Genomic DNA, 24388 nt, shown 5'->3' on the forward strand with positions numbered 1-24388 from the left:
TGGAACTTGCATCGCATGCCTTTATACACAATGATACATGGCAATAAGATATCTCAAAAAGTTATGACATTTAAAGAGACCTTGAACTTTGGGAATGACCTTAAAATTTGGTGAAATATGAAAATTTAAGTGAACCAAAATACAGTGATGAGATTAAATGGTAGTGAAATAGATACGGGCTTACCTGTTGGGAGACGATGGAATCATCGTGCATGTATTTCATCTCATTATCTTGGAGATAATATGACTGATCGCCGAGAATTGTGTCTTCACCTGTAGATAATTAAGAAAAAACAAAATTAGCATCGATGTAGGAACGGAGGAGCCCACGCAAAGTGCAGACGATTCCAATATCAAAGGATAAACACATCAGAAATAGACAGAAAATTATTAAACCTGCATTCGATCTTGACGCAAATGAACCTGTATCATGCCTTCAAATGAAGCCACTGCACTTGCTAAAGTGTCATTTTCTGTTTTTTACAACCGCAAATAAATCATCTCGCTCGTTTCTTAAAGCCACAAGCTGCTGCACAAGTAAAGCACTCCAATGCATAAAATCCATGAAATTGTTCTAAGAGATTAGATCATTACGCTCTCTCTTCTCTACAGCAAACACTCCAGCACCGAGCTGCGTCATTGGATCCAATCAAGTGGACAACTTATGAGTTTTACGCCACGTAATCAAATTGCTATTCGTTTGCGAGAAATGAAAGAAAAAATGTACAGGCTCGTTTGCATCGGCAGTTGAATAGTTTCCTGTGGCAAAAAAATTACGAAAAATCAAAATAATCAAACGCTGAATCACGGATCCTGTACTGAAAGATTTGATTTTTCCTACAGAATTATTTCACCGCAACGGCTAATAATTCTACACATTCGTCACTATAATGCTCTATGTAGAAATTTCTACCAGATTGAATGAAGAAGCATAGTTGATAGCACCAACATGAAAACACTAAGCAGCAGCCCCCCCCCTCCCCCACTTACAAAAATGAATCCCAATTCACCATGGTGAAACCATGGTGAATTGAGATTTACCATGGTGAATTCAGATTTTTCAAAGTCAAAAATTGTTCAACATTTTGAACTGACTGAAGGAGGAAAACATTTCGCATATCAACCAGATGAGTTTAATTGTCTGCCTTTATTTCTGGATGAAGCAAATCATACAGAAAACACTTTGCATGTTTGTAAAAGACTTCAGCCAAGACTGTGTATGGTACTTGTAACAATCCCCCAAAGAAAGCTCAAGAGCCCTATCCCATGATGTCATTTTCATAACCTTTTTCCTCCCAACAAGACAACTTGATGTAACTATCTCATGAAGTAGTGTCAATGGCTTGAACCTTCACATGGTGACCATTAATTGAGCTTGTTAGTGACTTAGACACAAACACTGAAGACAAGATAAGACCAAGACTAGCAAAGAAGAGCCGACTATAATGTATGGCCTAAAAGTGCAGCATCGCAGATGCAGTGAGATGGTTTCAGGCATTTTTTCTCAGCTATTGTGATTTAGGGCATGAAATACGCAGCATTCCACCTGCGCCTATGCAATCTGATTGGACAATCTGAAGATGACAATGGCGACAATTTTCTCAGCACATGCGTTAATCCTCGAAGCGTTGATAAATCATTAGCTATAGTTAATGTCATTTTTTTACCTCCAACACGCCATGAACATTTTCATCAATCTCATCAAATTACAACTTACGCTCAATCAGGCAGACTTGAGAATTTAATTCATGGAAGAGAAGAGGCACATTGGATATTAACCTGACCGCCAACAAAAAAACGCTACTCCAGCAGATTCTGGGTCTTCCATTTCAGAAAAGTGGCTACAATTTGACTTGATGCAAAAACAAATACAGCTGTCCATCAATAACCTCAATTCAATTTATGATCAGTAAAATTTCAATTCATACTCAAATTTGATTGTTCAATCCTGTTTGGCCCGGAGAGCAATTCCTAATGTAATGTAGAAATCTTATGAAAGAAACAATGGCCCAAGAGGAAATCTATAAGTAAGAAAAGACAGTCCATTGAGAAGGGGAACAACCGGCCACCTGAAGGGTGTCAGACAGAGGGATGACTTATTGGCCAATTGGGAGTCAATCCACAGCCTTGGAGTACAATCTATATCTTTAGCCAGAGATATGATACAGTGGGATTTGATAAGCTTGGTCAATTGGGACTCAAATCAGTCTTTGAGGTGTCAGGCAAGAAGACTTGAAGGAGTGGGCGGTGCAGATGTCCCTAGCTGAAACAGCAACACCATCCTGAAGTACTTGGCACCCAGAGACTCAGGAGCCATAAGCAAAACAGCTGTTAAACTTAACAAATGAATATCATTAAAGTACTTAAGACTGAAATAAACTATTTGTGTTTTTGGATTAAGAAATGAAGCTGGATAGAACCATCACACATTGTGTTAGTTCCACATCAGTTACATGATGGTAGCACCATACGGTCAACAACTTGGCTACCCTAGTTAGTTTTTTCAGTCTCACACTGACTGAGCTACAGAAAGAACCTAACAAGGAGAAGACACAGCTGGAAATGACTGTGATTTGAACTGTAGAAGGGCAACACTGAGATGAGAAAATATTCTACGCTCCTACCAAGAAGGATAACATCAGGGACATGGAGGTTCTAAGGTGGTCCTAAAGAGGGGTTCTAATAGTCTAAGGATGGACTTTAATGCACAAGCAGAACATGAAGACAGTCCATTTAGGTCATAGGTAGTAGGGAAATCAGTGTTAGCATTGGACATTAGTGCATTTCACGGTGGTCCTAGCAATTGCATATCATTTGGGGCAGGTGTGGGGGGTTGGAGTTCAAATCTAGGTTACAGCATCGCTGCACCTAGACCCGAGGAGGATGTGTTGGGCAACATCTAAATCTGGGTTCCAAAGACAGCAGGGCAACACTCTGTCACATTACCAATTTTCTTGACGATTTCTGATTGAAATTGGATGTTGTGGTCAACTAGGTAGCAAAAAGTAGGAAAACAAAGAGAATCAGACGAACAGTGAGGTTTAGTCATCAAACCTGAAATATCTAACATTATGTGAGCATTTTCTGTTCAAAACCGATTATGGCCCATACAAATCTAAATCAAACTGAAATAATGTGAAAAAAAACTGATGATCGACACAACACAGGAAGACATGACAAAATGACAACGTCGACTACGTGATGCTAAACAAAAGGGAGGAATATGGATCATGAATGATGGGGAGAACATGCAAGACATGCCAACTAAGCTAAGACACTGAATGTGCAAGTTTATGGCTTATCGCTGGGACACTGGATGCCGAGTTGTGTAGAGTTGGTAGGAATGTAGATGATGGGTAGTCCTGTCATATTGGACAGCAAACATGTGACCTCAGATGGCGAAATGAGGATGTTAGAATGTACGTCAGTCCAACACCACTCACGCTCACGTAAATCTATGCTGCTTCATTTCGTGGTGTCACAGTGCACGATGCTGTTGAACTGACATAATAATATCATTACATCATCCAAGACGATGTGTTTGCCATCCAGTGTAGTGGTGACACCATCATCTTCACATCTCATATAGAGAACGCAATCATGGTTTTTTTTGTTTCCAAAGAGGACTGAAGGGTATAAACCAGATCCTACATCTCAAGATATCAGTAAAGTTTCATGTCTAGTACTGTCTCTTCACTCACATGAGACATGAGTTAATAGTTTGTCAGGTAAAGTCGCCACCAACATTGAATGAGGGATGAACTACAAATAAACCCAATCCTGGGAACAGATGTCTACGGAGGCATATTTCATAATTGCAAGTGTAGGTTTTTAGGTAAATGTTTCCATGTTTCTAAGATATCTTTGTCTAAAGAGGATGGAAGACTTTGATTACAGACTGACAATAGTTTGTACCCAGAGAAGCCCAATTGGGTTGTGTGCATGTGTGTGTGTGTAAATTTGTTGATTTAAAAACTCGGCATCCAGGCCTGGATGGAAAAATCTGAGAAATCTCCAGAGGATAAAAAGGCTATCTTCTGCTGTGGAGTGAAACAGCAAAACTTACGCGACTGCATCTTAATCCCCTCGTAATAAGGGAGGTAGACATGCTGCTCGGAGATAGGCCGGCCAAATAATGGTGACGTAGGCATGAAATCATCACCTAAACAACGGGGATTTAAATAACTGTAGAATCTAAAATTGATCAAACCGCGTCTGCTGCAATCATATTTCACTGTTTACAATCACTGAAGCAATTTGATGAAAATGTGTAACTTGGAACGTATCGTCTGCAAGCAGGTTCCATTTGATTAAAAATGAAATACACACAGACACCAAGGATCAAGAACAAACACAGGCATGAGACTGGATGAAAGACTATTAGAATTCACAGTCAAATTAAATTCTAATTTGAAAGGCGAACTTCTAGAGGCCTATAGGTGTATATACATGTAGCATGAACAGAATACATGACAATCACAATGCACAAGATTATGTTGTGATGAAAAATCATGGTGTCATCAAATTTCAGATTTGAAAAATATTCTTGTTGACCTTTTTATACTTCAAAGTCATTTGATGACACATAGGTCCACATCAATGATTCAGTCTCATATCTGTTTATATATTTCAAGCAGGTGTAGGTTGGCCAAGATGCAGAAAAAAACGCTCACAACCGGGACCTAAAGTGTTGCATCAGGTTCTAAATGGAAGTGGGTCTGGGAGATTTGTGTTGTGTTGAAAACGTTCAAGGGAAACAAAACACCACAAAAACCAATGTAAAAGTCGAGGAGTTTGAAACAAATTATCGGGATTATGAAGAATCTAAAAAAATCATACAAAGATGAGATTTAAAACCTTTACTACAGGAAGAGGGTACAAAGGTGTCAATATGAAACTGAAATCTGAAATCATTCAGGATTTAAGGTTGATCGAGAAAGACATCATGAATATTAATTTGATATAAGTGAAAATAAACACTCGCATGAAACAGACATTTGTGAAATTAGATTTACAGGAGACACTTTCTGGTCTGAGATTTCAAAATGTTAGTCAATTCTGAAGGATATGATTAAAAAATAGGGAAAATTGTGTTTACAGATGAAAAATTTAGATGTACGGGAATAGGCAAGTTTGCTGGAAGAAATGAACAAAACTCAAAAATATCATCCAAAACAACTAACTGCATAGATAGTCTTTTAACATTTATTTAAACAGGGTGGGTTAAAACATTGATTGATATTTCGAAAATGAAATGATTACAGCTCAAACAAATATGTATTTGAAATGAAGGATTCTTCTATTTCAAATACACCGTCTTCTTTTCTCATAAATAAAACCTTCAGACTACATAGACTATATGCACACAAAAAACTAGTGAAAACAAACATGAAAGCTATGTTCAGTACACAAACTCTGAAACTGCTCCTAAAATATTCTTGATCATTGAAGTGGACAAAATGGAATCGCCCTTCTCCTTAGAGATGACTTGAAAATGACTTGAACTCAAAGAGGACACAACACTCCAAGCAGAGACTGCACTACTACTGCTAGAAAGACAACCTTCGTAAGCCAAGCAGAATCATGGACCTCTGATCCCCTGGACTTATTATAGCTGCCCACGGACTACCATTCCTTTGTAGGTAAAGATGCAATTGTACAGCCACCAGTAATGTCAACACAATACTGTGGGATTGATATGTACTAGCAGCCAAAGACAAGACTTCAAGCACAATATGACATATCTGAGTAAAAACAAACCTGAGGAAGGTGTTTAAAAGTGATGATTTCATGCTTGTCAATTGAATAGCCTGACCCTTATCATCCTCTTCCCCCCTCCCCTCCCATTTTCCACCATGATTCTTAAATCTCACCTGGCAAAACAAGCAGCAGCAGAATCATGCAGTATATCGACAGCAATTCATGAGCAAAACATGAAAAGGAAAGCTTTGAAATTTTGCAGCACAGCAGATTCAAGAATCGCGAAATAAATCGAATCCACAAAGAATATGTTTGATGTCACATGCAACAACGTGATGCAGAAGATTAGCATCCTCTCTGAAGTATTATATCAAAGATGCTGCCAGCGATGTACCCTGAACAATTTGTTTGGAAGCTGGACCAAGATTTCTCAAAAGCAACTCGGACAGACACCAACATGCAATAGTGTGTTGCTCCGCATGACCATAATCAATGACTTCTAATCCCAGGCTATGATTTTGTCAATGCAAACTGTCAGATTACAGGGTATCACATCTTCGCAGACAAGTCTCTTTCAATTTTCTTCATTCCTTATTCTGAGTTGCTGGTGAAGTTTGAGAGAGATATTCCCAGTCAAGCTCAGGTCCAAATCTAACTTAATTAGTTATAAAGCGACAGACACTGAAGATCGATGTGTTATGATGTTGGAATACATGTATTTACAAGTTGACCATGTTTCTCAGTCAGCATTCACTAAGTTGACGATATTGTCTGAAATGTGTCTTATAACGTCAACATTAACACGTACACTGACTGAGAAACTGGCCTCTGAATATGATAAGTTTTAATAAAGAAAGAAATTCAAGCCAGATTGTTATAAAATATGAATAAATTTCCCAGAATCCTGACTTGAAAATATGATTTATTGGTTATTGAGAGAAAGATACTTTTAGCATGATGAAGTGAACTGCAATGCTTTCCCACAACCACAAAGCTACCTACTGATACTATCAATATGATCAAAAGCGCCATCATGCTCAGATCCACCATGAGTTCTTCGATTTCCTGCATGAAGAATAAGTTGATGTTGATACCGTGTAAATCAAAGCCTAAATCCTATACATGTGACAGTTCTGCTTTAATGTTGTTGGTTATCTGGTCTGAGCTCAGATGGCAATACCTCAAATAGGCTATTGTTGGGTAGTACCATCTGACCAGTCAATTGAATGCTAGGCCTACAACATGAGTAACATGGACACGCATTTCATCAATATGATTTCAAACTGGGCCTAGTGTGAATAGCAAAACAAAAGTCGAGATTTCTTTTGAATTTGGGCCTACGAGAGATAGTCTCACAAACTAAACCTAAAATTGATACTTATACCTTCTGAAAGAGAAAAGTTCAAATTGCATACCACATTTCACAGAACATCACATCACTGCCTTGAATATTTTGAAGTCTTTACGCAGTACACGTGAAATGGTTGAATAGGACCAACGTCCGACACCAAGTAAGTTACTTGATGATGTACATGTACCATTTTACCCTAGTTATACCTGCATTGGCTCTAAAAAAATGGTTTGATACCCGATTTACATCAAATGAGACATCAGTGAAAGTTTTACCATAAATCTAAGCAAATATTTGCAGGATAGTTTACACAAAACCAAAATATCTGATGTGAAATAGGTCCAACATTTTCTGAGAACCAGCAAGGTAAGAACTCATTTCACCTTTGAGACAACCAGAACCAAGTGTTTCTGGTGTCTTAAAATATGCAAAGTAGCCAATTTTACCAGTACTACTGATTCCACTCTGCAGGGTATCTCTGCTGGGGCCAAGGGTGTCGCGGCCAAAGGTCGATGAAGTACTCAACATACGCCCAGCTCCGTAGTCCATCTCTCGCTCGATCTCTTCTGTTGACTTGCTCATCATCCGTGAAAAGTCATCAGAGGTGTCCAGACGTTTCTTCCTCCCTTATGGGCAGAAAATATCATAAGAACCCAACACAATGATAAACATTCAATGGAAATTTACAATTCACTACAAGATTTTGACAAACAAATTCATCATCTAAATCATCCTCAACTTCATATTTGAGGGTCTCAACAGATTCATCTTACATCATGAACAAGCTTTTTCACTCTACTGGTCAAAGGTAGCATCTTCGTGCCCGCAATACCTCATTCAAGAAACTTGCCTGATGCGCATCTCAAAAACATCTTGACTTAGCAGAAATTGCATAAAATCCAGCTACAAGGGTTTTGCCTTGTAATTTGTATGATCAACTGTCTCTGAAATGCTCTTCAGATATGGTAATGGAATGTGGTATTGCACAGACAGTGATGTCACTTTTGAGCAAAACTATTTATAACAGGTCTATTCTTATTAAAATGAACCTTCTTCCATCATTTTACATATTTAACTCTAAATTACATGATGGCATTACTCAATCATTACAATAAATTCTAGTGAAAATTCACCATTGAAATGAGAGAACTTTAAGTCAACTCAATAAACTGAAAGTGAAATGAATATTACATAAGTATATACAAGTGGACAGGGACCCACAACCAACAATGCAAGGGAGTTAGTAATATTCAGGTGTCAAAATGGTTTACAGCCTGCATCGCAAAAGGTGCAGCCAATGTATAAGGCCTTCAAATTCTAGAACTTCTAATGCTTGTAGAAATGTACAATCTGATCACAGCACTTAGAGTTGACACACAGCCAACAACAAGCCAGCAAAAAACCAGGATCTCAACAGATTACCCGAAATATTTGCCAAGAATATCATATACTCTAGAAGTTGGAGTTCTGCCATTTTCCTCACAATGAGGCGTTATCCTCAGGAAAACATGAGTATGGCTAGACTCTTCCACTTAGCTGCACCTTTCAGACACCACGTAATGGGAAAATTGATGACATCTTGATGTAGGCTAGGTCATGTTTTAGTGGTCGGTAAATACATTTGTGTTAGCGTTAGTATGTGGGCGGTCATACTGGAGGCGAGTAGACGAATATCACTTACCAAATATCAATGGATTGTACAATGTACGTGTTATAGGAAATGGGATCAAGGACCAGCAAGCGGTAGAGTCCTTTTTTAGAATGGGCACAAGTTAAGGGGAATATAGCTGCTACATACAAACTCAAAACATCATGGTTTTTACCACTGCACCCTAGTTTATTCCTCAATGTATCTGACACTTGATGGAAGTAGCCCCACCAAAAGGGCCTACGAGAGGTCAAGGCACTTTATCTGATGCAAGGTAAGGAACCTATGGACGGCCTGGTATGCTAGGATGACCTCAGTGGCAGTCATCAGGCCAGGAGTCCCACCAATATAGCACTGGAGAGCAAGTCTCGATGCAGTATATTAGGATCAGTATCGGTACTTCACACTTTGCCTTTCTGGCATTTCATCATCTCAGTCTATAAGAGTGCATACATGTCAATACTGTCTCCTGTTAATGTCACCCAATTACCCGCCCTCCATTATCAATTTCATATCGATTCAACGCATGAATTGCCTTGATGTGTGAGACAGCTGAGCCAATTCCACAACTTGGTAAACCAAGCCCGAAGGCTCCCTTTAAGCTCATCTAAAGTTGGGTGCATATCAAAAGCCTGTTTATATTCATTTCAAAGTCCTCTCTTTGCAAGTGATCAATACCGCACTGCAAGTCTGACCATTTTGTCAAACCCAAATGGCTCATTTCTATCAGTCCTATTCAATAGCTGTAGACTCAAACAAATTCCAACTGTCTGATATCTCACACCCTTGATCGAATCTTATCGATTTGATCAAGGGTGTATCTTCCAAATGTACCCAGTCTGGATAAGGTCACTTTCCCTTTGCTGTGATCAACCATCTGAGGTCGCCATATTGAGGCAATCATGTGGCTGGAAACCAATGCTGCAATGACCTCATCAATGACACAGTCACTGCAGGGTGTGACTGATGGTGAGTTCATCATGGTGTTTCATTCCACTGATGATGCCATTAGTGAACAAGGTCAACATCCATGACAAGTGGATCAGGGGTCACTCTTCTGACCAGTAGGGCCTTCCACACAATACCTTACATGTCCTGTCTGCAGATGCAGACATCAAAACCAAGACACGAGACCAAAGGTTTTGAAGGGATACAGATTCAGTATGGCAGTCGCAGCTTTCATCTTTGGGTATATGTCAGTCCTTGATGAGAACTCCGGTAAATAGCCACTATAAAACTATCTAAGTTGGGTACAGATTGGAGTCGAGCCCTATGACAGCTAGACCCATGAGATCTTTAACGGGATGGGATGTTAGTTGTCTTGCATTTGCCGAGAGATTGGCTGCACAGGATAAGTTGTTGAGCGTGCAGAAAGGTCAACTACTTGTTCAGTTCCTGTACATTTTATAGATTCAAATGAATGTTTCAAATGTATTAGCTATATACAGTGTTATGTGTTAGAGATGGGGAGGGAATTCTTGTTATCACTATTTCTTCAACCCAACTTTATCAGAATTGTGTATACATGGACATTTCTGGACAGTTTTATTCGAAACTGCACTCATAATTCTGACATTGTTGGGATGAAAACTACAATGGCCAGTGGGCGGTCATTACTTTTACAAAATTGCAAGTAGTTTCAAATATACTTGACAATTTGTCTCAAAATTTTTGGCAAAAGTTATGGCCGCCACTGGTTCATGCTCTTTGTATTAGTTCATGCTCTTTATATTTACTAAAGATAATGAAGTTTGCATACTTTTGTGTGGTCGCATTTGTGGACCATCTTCTGAAAATACTTGATCGCTGGAGGTGCTGACAAGACGTCGGGTATGGGAAGGCCCATCTTCTGAAAAGGGGCAACAGTTTTGCATAAAATAAATGAAACAAGCATAAGAGGTGAAAATAATAGCTGAACTCAATCACAAACCAAGGTCGGTGAAGGTCACAGTACATTGAGCCACATGATGACCTTGACCTTTCCAATGCAATGTGACCTTTAGCAACCTTGACCTAAGATGGAGTTTATTCAACAAAGGGTTAATACTCCCTAAATGAAACCATTGCTGATAGATCCAATAATGCGATTCTAAAACCTACCTCCACGGAATTTTGACTGGAGCTTCTTCAAGAACGACCCCTTTGTTTGCTTTTGACGCCCCCCATTTTGAACATAATCCACAGAAGTGTCGGACTCTGCCATTTTTTCTCCCGTGATCACCAAGCACACCTCCCTTGCCACACTCTCAAACCATGGCACTCCGATGCCTGAATATCTTGTTTACCCGAGTATCGGTACTCCGCTCAAGGGGTTATGCCTCAATCATTGCCAGATTTCTTAGACTAACATCACAGCCTGTGATATAGGCTGTGTAGAATTCCACCATCATGCCATATATACTGAGGACACTTTCCCGTAGAGATACAAGAGTCCTATAGAGATACAAGAGAAGTTTCGGATACGAGATCAATTCATGCACTGCCGTGCTGAGATTATAAATCTTTTTTAATCATTGAGCTGCAGGTTGCTTGCACCTGGAGCAATGGGCGAGGCCCGCCATTCAATGAGTTGTCATCGTTTATTTATGTCCGGTCGGGGAGGACAAGGCAATGTACTATCAGTCCAAAGGGAGAGTAGCAAACGACATTTACGGAGCACATGTTTAATACTGGTTTGGAGCAGACGATATTTGTTTGGCTAATATGTTTGATTACATCTATGTTTCTCTTTCAAATTTCGAATTCATTGAATTAAAAGGAGTGAAATGAATTCCAAACACTCATGTTGAACGACTGAAACGTGGGTCACTTCTCATAACTTGACATCCAAGACATGACAGGTTATATTTTCAGATCTAGGTGTAGCCCAGATTCTCCCAACAAAACTCTCAAATCAAACAATAATCAAGGTTAGGAATGTAAAGTGTGACTAATTAATAGCTCATTGGCAAGTTTTTTTTTCAATCACTAGAGCATACAGTATTATGGTGTCCCATTATCTTTATTATGAGAAAGCGGACTCAGGATGTTTTTTACGAGGTGTCATGCCACCGTGCTCACTAGAGGGCGATTATACTTCAGTGGGGATTGATCTTGGGATTCGGAGAGGTGCATGATGGGAGTCTATTATATATTGGAGGGTCAAACTTTGTTGTTTTGAGAGAAATCTCGGCAATGGTTTCATTAAGGCATATGCAACAAAACATAAAAGAAAAAGCATGATGATAGGTCAAAAACAAAGGAATGCATTCATATTTGGTAATTTTGGTCTCATGAAGGTGATGAGTAGAATCCTACTCATTCTCTTCATCATGAGACACCAAATGTACATGTACCAGTCTTCGCAAGAAGAGATGTATGGGTTCATACATTACAATATGTTGTTAACCATTCACACATATACTGTTGTTTCAAATGACAAGTCTGTTAAAATGCTGTCATCAAAATCACATTAAAGACATGTTACATTGTGTCGTTAAAACCACACTTAATCAACAGACATCAAAACCACACTAACAAGTGTTACATAATCAAAGATGAGACCAGTTGACAGAAATGACTCTTAAAGGTTAGCAATACCAATAGAATTGTTGTCTTTTCATGAAAGAATAGTACAGTACAGTAATGGACCTTGTTCATTACTACACAGTACTGTACTGTCATGAATAGCAAACACCTCTATTACAGACTATGAATAGCACGGGGTTGTAGAATTCAAATCTACAAATACTATAAACCGGTATAGGCTTGTTCAAACCCTTAGCAAACTGCTGATAGCTCTAACTACATCTAGAATGGAGTAGCATTATTTGAGCTAAACCACCACAAAGACACAGCATATTTGTCTCAATGTCACAATTGCAAAAACATTAGTTTTTTAGGTTTCTACAACTGCCCAAAATAAGATGACAACTTTTTTGAGTCCCCTGAGCAGTTGCCCTTGAATCGAGACATCATTTGGCAAAAATACCGTATATGGAGGTTTGGGAAAGACCAGTAAGGTGGAGTGAAGGCAAACAAACAAACAAAACAAAAACTTGATTGTGAGTATTTCATATGTACCCATCTCAATGCTGCTATCGGGATTCTCGCCATACTTGTGATGATGTCGTCTCGAAAGGCGGTCGATGGTGGCGCTAGTGTCCGAGAAGGAGGTATCTGTTGGATACGACCAAAAATCAAAAATTGCCAACAAGTTTTGACATTAATAGTCCCATTTGACACATGCATTGGTGACGTGCAGGAGCCTGCTAAGCTAGAGAGTTGCCTTGTATAAAGATGGAGGATAGTTCAGTGTCAGTCACCTAATATCATAGCATGCAACTCGTGCCAAATGATGCACTCTTACAAAATCAAACTGATAAGGTATTTTCAAACAAGGATAGGTACAGGGGTGCAGTAGGGTCGATAGGGAAGATTGCAGATGCACTTGTGTCAATCCAGCCCAATGCAGCATGGTATCAAGCTGTTTGAGCTCCACCACCGTTGAATACATCCCAAACTTTCAAACCAGCCATCATTCCTGAGGCAATACTTCATGAGACTATTTGTCAAACAGAATTTGGGATGTATTCATTCAAATTCAAAAGTGCCCTCTGTGCCAAAGAGAAATCCTTGTTTCCATGATCATGGCGGACCATCGATGAAGTATGGTGAACTGTATTGCTTCCCTTGTCACAGCCACTCGAGAAACACAATCAAGAATGTTCACTAGTCTCAGACCATCTTATTTGGGATAATTTCATTCGACCATTAGCTAATTTTGTTCAAGGCGAACAGCAATATTGATCACCAACAGATTTTCACTCCATCCCTAATCCATCATAAAGTATACTTAATGGATGGTCCCCAAGCGATATCTTACAATGCATGATTATCTTACATAGCAGTACAATCTTGATATCATAAAATTCCTTGCCCAAAGCTGCAAGGTTTCTTTCTATGCAGGAAAAAATCACACCTAATTGATCGTAATTCCTGAGCAATGATATACAATTTTATGTATACATACACAGGAGAATACTATCAATTTGCCTCAAAAATACTCCCATCTTCGCATTCAGGCATTTTAACCCTTTGTGAGCAATAAGGATTTTTCAAAACCTACCAGTACCAGCAGGCAGTCATTCCAATGATCATTAATCTGATAAGGCAAATAAGGGCTTGTGAGTCACATTTTCAAAGCAGGAGACCACTTATAAAGTTGCTCACACTTTGTCCTCACTTTTACAAGAAAATGCCTGACATACCAAAATTGGGACCAAGATGCAGTTGGTTAGGTTACCGGTATTTCTATACACCACTAATATGAAGACTTCCACCTCAACTCAAGTCGACTATTTTAATCTTTCTATTTACACAGGGTATCTACAGTAGGAACCATCAACCTGAGTTGAGATGAACTATGAAATATACAGCTTGTCCCAAAAAGTACTTCCATATGAAGTCAAGTGTTTCTACTGATTACATCAAAGAGAATGCATTTTGCTACATAAGATGTCACCAAAGTTATGCTAGCCTAAGAAAACAGCCAATTTAGAAAGACAACTGTTTTATCCTTTGGTCATGTAAAGGAAGTTAAAATCCCTGAGAAAATATTGGAAACACACACATGGTAACTGTTTTGGGACAACCTGTATAAATCTGGCATTCAAGGCAGTACTATGAATTCTACATAATAGGATGCAATATTGAACCTTATACCCATGATATTTTTTGCTCAGTTTATTAGGTTCATGCAGGCAGTATTTCACCCTACGGCCATGACAATACTAATATAGCGTAACCATGGGAGATACATGACACTTTATCATAACAGGATTCAAATGGGAGATGATTGACACTTTATCATAATTGGAATCAATCAATCAGTCTTTCAAAACTAAATAAAAAGCCTCTTTTTAACTTCTAGCATCTAACAATTCTAATTTCAACCAATTCAACAAGAACTGAAATGGAATACTCTAAGAATGAATAACAAGAAAGGCAACAATCCTTTGTAATCCTAATAATTTTTTGTCCTACTCTAAAGAAACAACAACTATAAAATACGGGGAAAAAAATCAATACGCAGACATGTCTATTAGAATATCACCTAGACCCCCCCTATCACCTATTTAGAGAAGAAATCCCTGAAAAAATGCCTAAATAGGAAAAAACAATAGACCTAAAAAGTTTGTGTAATTTATCTGACAGATACCTAGCCTTAACTTCAATGTTTTTTCAATTAGACAAAAAAAATGAGAAATACAATAGGTAATCAAGTAGAAACATCAAAATATTTCCCATTTCAACAAATGCACTAAAAAATGACCTGAAAATTGCTAAATGTGATCGACATCTGACTATTTGTTTGAGCTGGTGCTTACACAATTGACTATAGAGGTCAACAAAATTCAAGAAAATAACGTGTGTACGACAAGGCAATAGTAAAGTGATAAACCGCAATACCAAAATATAAAGAAAATCATAAACATTACATAGACCAACAACAATAAGACAGAAGTAAAAGCCACTTCAAATGATAATGTAACACTTTGAATATATCAAAAAAGCTTTTAACCATTGAGAAAAAAAGAAAGATAATCACATGCACCAAAAAATTAACATGGATATTGTTTCGACCAAAACCACACATGTCAATATGCTCGGCCTCCCTCCCCCTCCCTCCCTCCCTCCCCCCTCCCCCGCAACTAAAGAAAGAATAAAATCTTAGATAAACATCAATCCATCAAAACTATTCCTACACTTGGTGGTTAATCCTAGAATCTTTATGCTCCACTTTTATTTCTGATAAGTTATTAAGTGCCTTTGCAAACATGCCAGAGGCTAATTTGACTCCCACTACGCATCCACCAATAACTATGCCAGATTATGTTGATATCCCACATGGTAACCATGGTAACAAGCTAGGCCATTTGATATCATGCCTTAGTGACCATTATCATACGCTGCATGCCAACACAACAAAATGGTTTGAAGACTTGACTTTGAACTGACCCTTCTCCAGTGGACCGGAAGAGCCTCGCTACATGAAGTAGGTAACTACCAAAAGAACCGAGACTTTAGATGAAATTAAAAAGTTTCATTTCCTTGCAGTGACAGACAAAGTCAAGTTTTCAAACTCCAAACCAAAATAAACTAAGCAAACAGGGAAAGCAGCACACACCAGACCCGACCAACCAAGACATGACACATACGCTCAAGTTTCTCAGTGCTTTTAAAACACGCCATCAGTTTCAGTCCCTTATCCGCCTTATGAGGCTGCTTCAAAGGTGGTTTCAAATCCATCTTCGGGCTCTTCCTCAGTCGTAAATCCAGTTTTTGGTTCGATCTGAACATCAAGTCCATCTTGAGGCTTTGTTTTATTGATTTAAAACTGTGCTTTTTCCGAAGATCTGTCTTCGAACTCTTGCTTGATCCGGCATCCAAATTAGGGCTTGATAATGAACGTGCCAATCTCGGGCTCTGTTCATCTTTTGGGCTCTGATTAAGCGAGATGCCCATTTCAAGAGTTTGCTTCAAGTGGATGTCCACGAAGGGACTCAATATTGAACGTCGGCGAACTTTTGGTGAGCATGTGCATTTCGGCTGCTCATCCATATGTGTCTCACAGTCCATTCGTGTCTCACAGTCCATTCGTGTCTCACAATCCATTGTAGATTCCATGGCATAGAGCTCAACAAAGGTATGTGTTTCGACTTTTGCAACTCACAGATATAGACTGACTTTGTGACAATTCAGAAATCCACCTGGGAAATTTCAAGAGGCAGGTGAAATTATATTCCGAGGCGACCCATCCAATACAGAGGTATTATGTACAGGCAAGTATGGATTAAAGATACTTGCTACAGGGTATATCAAAATCAAGAAATAGCTTTCCATCCTTTGTTCTTCATTTTCGATTTTTCTGTCAAGATTAATCGCACTGAGGAACTGAGTCGATGTACAGTAATCGTGGTTGGTAGGATCTGGTTTTTAAATCGAGAAGGTGGTGCAGGGAAGTGACACACACAAACAACAGGAGAACACACGAAATAATACGAAACAAAATAAACGTTTTGCATTTTGTTTCTTGAGAGATGTTTACCAAAAAAGGAATCATCTAAAAACAAATGTAGGATTGAGATTAAGATTTCTTCCGCAAATAAATGTTGGAGTTGGCCACTGTACATGAGTGTAACATGTGGACAGAGCGTGTAGATGTACAAGAGACCAACTCAAACAATGACCCTGACATAGGTTATTCACGATTTCATAAATTTGAGAGTATCAGCCCACAGCTGACATAATTCTGTTGCGTGATATTGCTCTCTTTATTGCAAAGATGAAAAGTGAATTCTTTTTCTGATGACTTTTTGTTCTTCTTACATGCACCACAACTTTACAGCAAGATGCATAGTCATATGCAACTTTACGAAGAAAGGCAGCATGCAAGAATGGCAACCCAGCTATAGTCATACACTACAAGTTTCCTCCACACAAACGTTTAAACATATTGTATCCGAGGTGTGTCTGTGACACCTACAGGCAAAATAGGCATTTGTACAGGCACTCCTCAACCAGCTTAATTGCATCCAGACAGTCATTTTGTTGTGCGCATTTTGGCATAGAACTGAAGCAACATGAGCACCAAGAATGACCACAATAGCCAACAACATTGAGTCGTCAGACATGGTACAGTTCTGCTAAAAAACTGAAAACACTTTTGGTTGGAGAAAACTTGTGCAGACAGCAAAGAAAACAAAACATACAGATATACGACATTAAGGAAATCAAAAGATCACGAAGACACACAAAGCATCAACGTATCCACAGAGAAAGCTGTGCATCTTAGCAACCTTCTTATAAAATGAAAGCAAAACTAAGACGAAAGTTTTACTTTAACTGATTCATTAGAAATGTATGTATATTTCATGAGATTACTGATTCATATCCTAGTTTTGCGATTTGCAAGAAATCTAGGAAACATTCACTTTCTCTCTATAAAATCTGTCGGTTTCATACACGTGTCAATCTGAACAAAGCGAAAAACTATTAATGAATTCCAAATCTAAAATTTATAGTCTTATCTCTAGAAAATTATATTACAAAGTATTTTAAGACGACTTCTAAATTTACGACATAAATAGCTTTGCAGTAGCACCACCTACCTCCTTCATCTTCCGAATCCGTCATGAACGTTTCCTGCATGATCTCGGGCGAGACAACCTTGTATTTCTCCTCGCCAGGGGTCATCGTCGCGGTGACCTCTGTGATGCCCTTCAGGATCTCGACCACGGAGATGTAGTTAAGTTGCTGGGCGATCGAGAGAGCCGTCTGGCCATTCTGGAAGAACAAAGAGAAATTTGAATACAAATCAGGCACCAAGTTGATCAGCAGTTTTTACTGAATCCCTCCTCATCCTTCCTGAGTAGAGTGGTTGCAGTATTTCAATTGAGAATACTTGCAATCCAACCTCAGGTAGGCTACAGGACTGTGTGGTAAGACAATAGTGTTCAAATGTCAAATTCAAAACAAGATACACCTCAACTGGTAATGAAATTATCTGAAGACAATGGTTTTCAAATGTCAATTCCAATTTATCCTTTGATTCTCTACTTACGTTTGAAATGGCGTTCGGTGAGGCACCGTTCTTGAGAAGCAGCTTGCAGACCTGAACGTGTCCTTGCTGAGCAGCTTGGTGGAGTGGGGTGTAGCCCATCTGGAGAGGAAAGACATCTAAGGTCAGGAAAGACAAGGCAAGTAGAGCTGGGTAAACTATTGTTTAATTGTTTAAAGACCTCGCGACATGATCTTCAAGACAATTACCTCAGTGTGCTCCTAGCAATAGTGAACACTCAAAAGTTGCTCCTTGACATCTTCTAGAAGACTACGCAATGTCTAAGCACATTACACAAGCACCTTCCACGGAAAAGCACTACAGTGCTAAAGAAATCAAACTTCAGGTGTTATTTTTAACGTTGATATGATGAAAGTGATATTTCTACAAACCTTTGTTGTGGCGTTGACGTTACTGCCATGTTCCAACAAAAACCTGACCATGTTCTGCTGTCCAAAGTGACCGGCGGTGTGCAGCGGGGTGTAACCAGCTTTGGTCTGTTTGTCAATGTCGGATGAGTGTTTAACCAGCACCTCCGCTACGGGCACTCGGTCTTCTTGGGCGGCCAAGTGCATTGGGGTCAAGGCGTTCTTGGCCGGGATGTTGGGGTTGGCCTTATGCTCGAGGAGCAATGCCACCATCTCAGTGTGTCCTTCTTGTGCTGCAAGATGGAGTGGCGCGAATCCATTCTGAAACAAGACAAAAGGATGATGGTGAAACAAGGAGAAGATAGGGATTGAATTGAACAAAAGAATCTCTGGTGGACGGAAGCAAGATGGTGCCTTGTCACTCAGTGTCACGTCAACCTTCATGACCTTTTAGTTTATGGAGAGTTGCCCTCTCCATTAAACGCATAACCTTGAATGCAACAGAATACCCCGTCTCAACTAAACTTTAATGCTGACAAGGTAGATTGAGCTTACCTTTGATTCTGCATCAGGTTTGGCCCCATATTCTAGGAGAGTCGTAGCAATGTCCATCTGGTTCTTCTTGGCAGCGATGTGCAGGGGCGTGTAGCCATTCTTTGCGGTGCAGTGGGGTGAGGCGCCCTTGTTCATCAAGAGTAGTGCCACGTTCACGTGGTTGTAGTGAGTGGCCACGTGAAGTGGGGTCAGGCCGTTCTTGCCTTGTACGTTGGCATTGGCCTCCTTTTGGAGGAGGAGACGTACGACCTTGATGTTGCCATACTTGCAGGCGATGTGCAGGGGTGTGAATCCTTTCTGGAAACAGAAACAAGACAAAGATAAAAATCAATTCTACACCATTTCGAACCCCTCATAGCTGCTTTAAGCAGGGGACACAGCTTCCTTCCCCTTGTTGAGTCAAGGTATCATCCAGGGGTGGATCAAGGGGTCTGAGAAAGAGAGACCACTTCAGAGGGCGCTTTTTGCAACAATTTTCCAAAATTCATTGTGAACTTCTGACATACCTTAGTGGTGAGGTCGAGTGACGCACCATGCTCCAACAGGACAGTGGCAACCTCCTCCTGTCCCTCCTTGGCGGCAATGTGAAGTGGTGTGTACAAGTCTTTGGTGGTAGCATTGGGGGAGGCTCCGTGCTGCAGCAACAACATCACGTTGTCGACATTGCCAAGGCGTGCGGCGATGTGAAGTGGGGTTTGTTGTTCCTGCAAGAATGAAATGGAAGGTTGTATTACATGTATGTCAGTCGAACACTGATGTGTGATAAATCACCAATACTCTTGAAACATTTTCAATCAGAACAACTCCACCTCCGGAGCGATGAGACTGCAATAAGTTTCCTGAGCTGCACAATTATTTTATCAGTTCCAAATGTGTTACTGCTCCTCGGAAAACTACATTTCCAATGACTTTTTGGGGAATCTCCCAACACTCACCCTAGCTTTAGCATCAACCTGGGCATTGTTCCTCAGCAATATCCTGATGATGTCGGTCTGGTTCGCACGGGCAGCAAGATGGAGCGCCGTCTCTCCGCGGACTGTCTGGAAGTCTGGGTTGGCACCATGTTGGATCAAGCTGATGGCGATGTTCATGTGGCCCATGAAGGAGGCGACATGCAATGGAGTGAGGCCAGACTGGAAAGGAGGGAATACCGATGTTAAATTTTCATGATCAGTACCAAAGGTCTTTGTCAAGTCTTCCACCTGATACTGATTATCAAATGATGTTGTCACTATCATATTGAGTACATACCTCTGTGGTGGCCTCAATGGATGCACCATACTTCAATAGGAGTTCCACCACCTTGATCCTGTTCTTCTTACACGCTATGTGCAGCGGGGTGAAGCCATTCAGAGCCCTTGCATTAGGCTCACACTTCCAGTCCAACAACAACTTGGCAATCCTGACGTTTCCACAGTGAGCGGCGACGTGAAGCGGGGTCAAGAAATCTACGGTCACTTCATCTACTGGTGACTTCTTCAGGAGAAGCAGACGTGCGCAGTCTACGTGGTCTCCTTGGGCAGCCATGTGCAGCGGGGTGAGGCCATTCTGAAAGAATTGGAATAACAAAATTGGAAGTGGTCGCCAACAAAGTTACTGCGTACCAAGGAACTGCCAACAGGACCCAGCAACTGAGCTCAACCTCAGCGGACAAAGCTACCCCAATCAGGGTTCGACACAATGACTCTTGGACATATCGTTAAGTTGCTGTTCATGCTGGAGATAATACTCACCCTTGTCTTTGAGGCGATCGGTGCCCCACGCTCGAGTAGAATGTCAACACAGTTCTCATGGCCACTCCTAGATCCACAGTGGAGGGGCGTCAAACCATCCTGGAACAATTAGGAACGATGATGACAAGGATGACAAAGATGGATGGTCAGTAGTAGAAACATTCATGCCCAACATACAAGATTTGTCTTCCAGTGCTATGAAGCGGTGCATCAGTTCTGGTGGTTTAAACAACAGACGAAAACAAATATGTGACAACGTTGCCTGGCCAATCAGGTATGACCTATTTTCAACAAGACATATCGGAATCTTTTCAACTGCCAGCTTAACAATCGAATTCTAGCAGCTCAGTTAGATGAGCTGCCGAACTAAAACGCACATCCAGTGTTGAGGAACATGCTTTTGAGTATGCTGATGTATTGGTGTACAGAATAGAACTAACGAAACTGTTGATGAGGGTACAAGTATTCCATGGACATAGCTGAAGTATTTCCTGATCCTTCTGTAGATTTGTAATCCGTAGCTTTCCAATTGCGTTGTCCACAGTAAGCGATGTGAATCATCTTGGTCCAGTTATGGTTGATCATGACCACATCAGATATGCTAAGACGCACTTCATGCAATGGTTAGGCATTCAACTTTGGTAATCCAAATGAATTGTCCATTATGCACTCCAAATGTAAGTTATTGTAATCCATCATGTATCTTCATTCCAATCGAAATCACCACAACATCACATCAAGGTCAGGCATCATGTCCACAAAATTCAAAATCTATTGAGAATGGGCTTAAATTCGAATCCTCTACATCACCTCTCAAAATGTTACTTACCCTCGTCCTGACGTCAATGAGGGCGTTATTATCAATCAACAGATTGACCATGTTGATCTTGCCCCACTTTGAAGCAACGTGCATCGGGCAGATACCGTTCTGGAAAGGGAGAAATTAAGATGGTTAGAATAGATGCACCTTCTTCTTGTTTTACATTCAATTCATTTAGAATTTGGAGCAAAACCTGTTCTAAAGCTCTTAAACGAAGCTGTTGAAACTATATCTTGGTTTTCTTCCATTGGATATTCAAAATCCCAACCCAAACAGTGTATATAAAGGTAGGCGCACTTCAAGGGCTTGGTAGGAAACAGAGACCAGCAAGAAACATCCAACACACAAGGCAGTCAGAGGAGAAGCAATTCGTGATTTAATCTGATTAGTAATGAGCATGGTCAATACGCTGTTATTCGTACTATCATTTCAGAGGAAATCGTGACAAAAATTGCAGCAACAAAACATCTTTGAATCCTTAGAGTCCTCAACTTGCAAGATCCTGTCCGATCATTTAGTCCCAAACTATACTATCCATCACCAACTACTACTGAATATGAAAGAGGTACCCACCAGCTAGTCTAACTTAGATATAAATCACCCTGATTCCGCCAGTGGAACTGTGTTACAAACACACATGGCAGAGAGGAAACATGCAGGTTTCTGGGGTTTGTTTGGAAGCTAAATTGTACTAAACTTACTCCAAGAAACCCACTGCAGAGACACACATAAGAGAAGCGCAATAAGGCTAAGAGGTTGGTTTTGGATTGAAGGTTACATACTCCATAAAATTTAGGGGCACATTCAACCACACAACATTATCCCTGAGGTGACACTGTAAAGGCGCCATGCACAACATTCTGCAGACTCATCAAATGTTGAAGCAGATATAAGCAAACAACCAATTCTCTACATAATGTCATCAGCGAGGAAAGCACTTTTGAAATGTAAAGGTAAAGTTTATCATAGTGTCACTCCTAATGAAAAGGCCAGCCAGATTTAGTTAAGGAGACACTCTTCACTTCCAAATTCCGGTCTCTAATGCCAGGCGCCTGGTGAGAAAGCTGTTTGTATCCTATATGACCAAGCTGGCGGCATCAGAATTAAGAGCTACCAATAGGGCTCAAACCTTCGGTCTTCCGCCCACGAAGTGGATGCTTCAACCACAAAGCCCTCAGGCCACATATGTATTTATCAATTTGTCAATATCTCAAGCCTCCAGACCCCCTACGCCTAACCCTGGGCAAATATGGAAGCAGTGGTAACATGCAGCCAGCAAATGGAGTGGGACGCCTTACTATTCATGATTACATGGGGGCAGAGTATATGACTAGCAAGAGGGTCATCACCATGTCATTCAACTGCAGATGAATGCTTTGCCAACCAAAATTATCGAAGTCTGGAAAAAACATCCATCTACAACGTGCCCAGTCAATATATGGCGAGTCTGCACACCCCCATGCTGACTACACTTTAGACCACTGTGATTGGTTAATGATGATTACTTACGCCATTCCTATCAGGCTGATTAGTACGTGATAGTGGAAGGGAATACGATTATTCCGGTGTTGAAATTTCGATGAATTTCAGACACACTGTTCTAGTACAGATTGGAAACTACAAAGTTGGCCCTGTTTCTAATAAGCCACTTGAGCATTCTCCAAAAGACGTTTTTTGTTCGATCTTGCAGGTTACAACCATTTAATATAGCAGGCTCCGCAGCATGCACTACTGACTTAACAATTCCATTCACTATTTCTCTGAACACAAACTACAAAGCAACTAGGTGCAATCAACTCACAACATGACCCATAGATAGAAATTCAATAAAAACTGCAAAAAAACACTTCTAACAAAAAATCTTTTTTGGCTTTGCACTGAATTTTCCTCCAACAGATCCATTCAAATTTCTATCAGATATGAGTCGGTACATTAAAACAGTCATCGGCCTCTGATGCCTGACTTACCCTGGCGCGGAAGTTTGGATCTGCATTCTTCTCGATCAGTAGGGTGGCTACGTTGACGTTTCCGTAGTGGGCAGCGATGTGAAGTGGAGTAAATCCACTCTGAAAAGACAATTTATGCAATTAGTGATGTGATAATTTCAAGCATTAGAATAACAGCTGATGACTTTTATGATATCATGACTAAGATTGTGATTAGTGACAATGATGAAAGAAATGTGTATGTCGATTTTAAGACAATAAAGGACCACTTATACATGAACCTGGACTCTTGCCAAACATTGGCTTGGAAGTCTTGTCTTCTGATGTCAATATCACACCCTCTTTCATTGTTCCAGTGGTATTTCTCTGCCTATAATACATTTATTCAATGAATTTCTTGTATATTTCTGTCCTGCTTCAAAGCTCTTTACATTCAACCATCGCCTTATACGAAACCTCTCTAAAGAAGCACAGGAGCGCACATACAGGCTACACTTTGCCATTTCAGGCCAATTGGAAGTACAGGGTGGCACAGACAGAGTCTTAAACCAGCGACCTTTTCATCATAAATCGGATGCTCTGCCACAGTACCACGACACTTTACACAGCAAACATCATCAAACTCTGTATCAAGAATTGAAGCCTTGTAGACCATATAGATAGATG

General features: G+C 40.1%; 1 protein-coding gene across 8 annotated transcripts in view; it reads right to left on the bottom strand.

Moving 5' to 3' along the window:
- LOC135493662 (titin-like) overlaps positions 1 to 24388 on the bottom strand; it is a 134793-nt gene that overhangs the window by 94885 nt on the left and 15520 nt on the right. For 2 of the 8 annotated variants that reach the window (XM_064781214.1, XM_064781204.1), the window contains exons 9-20: positions 23744 to 23842; positions 23286 to 23300; positions 21786 to 21884; positions 20957 to 21055; positions 20475 to 20771; positions 20159 to 20356; positions 19730 to 19927; positions 19224 to 19520; positions 18693 to 18989; positions 18304 to 18402; positions 17852 to 18026; positions 185 to 273 (exon numbers count right to left, since the gene is read on the bottom strand). In XM_064781214.1, coding sequence (XP_064637284.1) covers positions 185 to 273; positions 17852 to 18026; positions 18304 to 18402; positions 18693 to 18989; positions 19224 to 19520; positions 19730 to 19927; positions 20159 to 20356; positions 20475 to 20771; positions 20957 to 21055; positions 21786 to 21884; positions 23286 to 23300; positions 23744 to 23842 — 1962 coding nt within the window. Of the gene's footprint in view, positions 1 to 184; positions 274 to 4066; positions 4163 to 7497; positions 7678 to 10458; positions 10549 to 12761; positions 12858 to 16788; positions 16804 to 17851; positions 18027 to 18303; positions 18403 to 18692; positions 18990 to 19223; positions 19521 to 19729; positions 19928 to 20158; positions 20357 to 20474; positions 20772 to 20956; positions 21056 to 21785; positions 21885 to 23285; positions 23301 to 23743; positions 23843 to 24388 lie in introns of all 8 variants that reach the window. The other 6 variants (XM_064781152.1, XM_064781160.1, XM_064781168.1 and 3 more) reach the window with 6 other exon arrangements.

Source organism: Lineus longissimus, chromosome 1 (genome assembly GCF_910592395.1).
Source record: "Lineus longissimus chromosome 1, tnLinLong1.2, whole genome shotgun sequence".
NCBI classification, from domain to species: Eukaryota; Metazoa; Nemertea; class Pilidiophora; order Heteronemertea; family Lineidae; genus Lineus; species Lineus longissimus.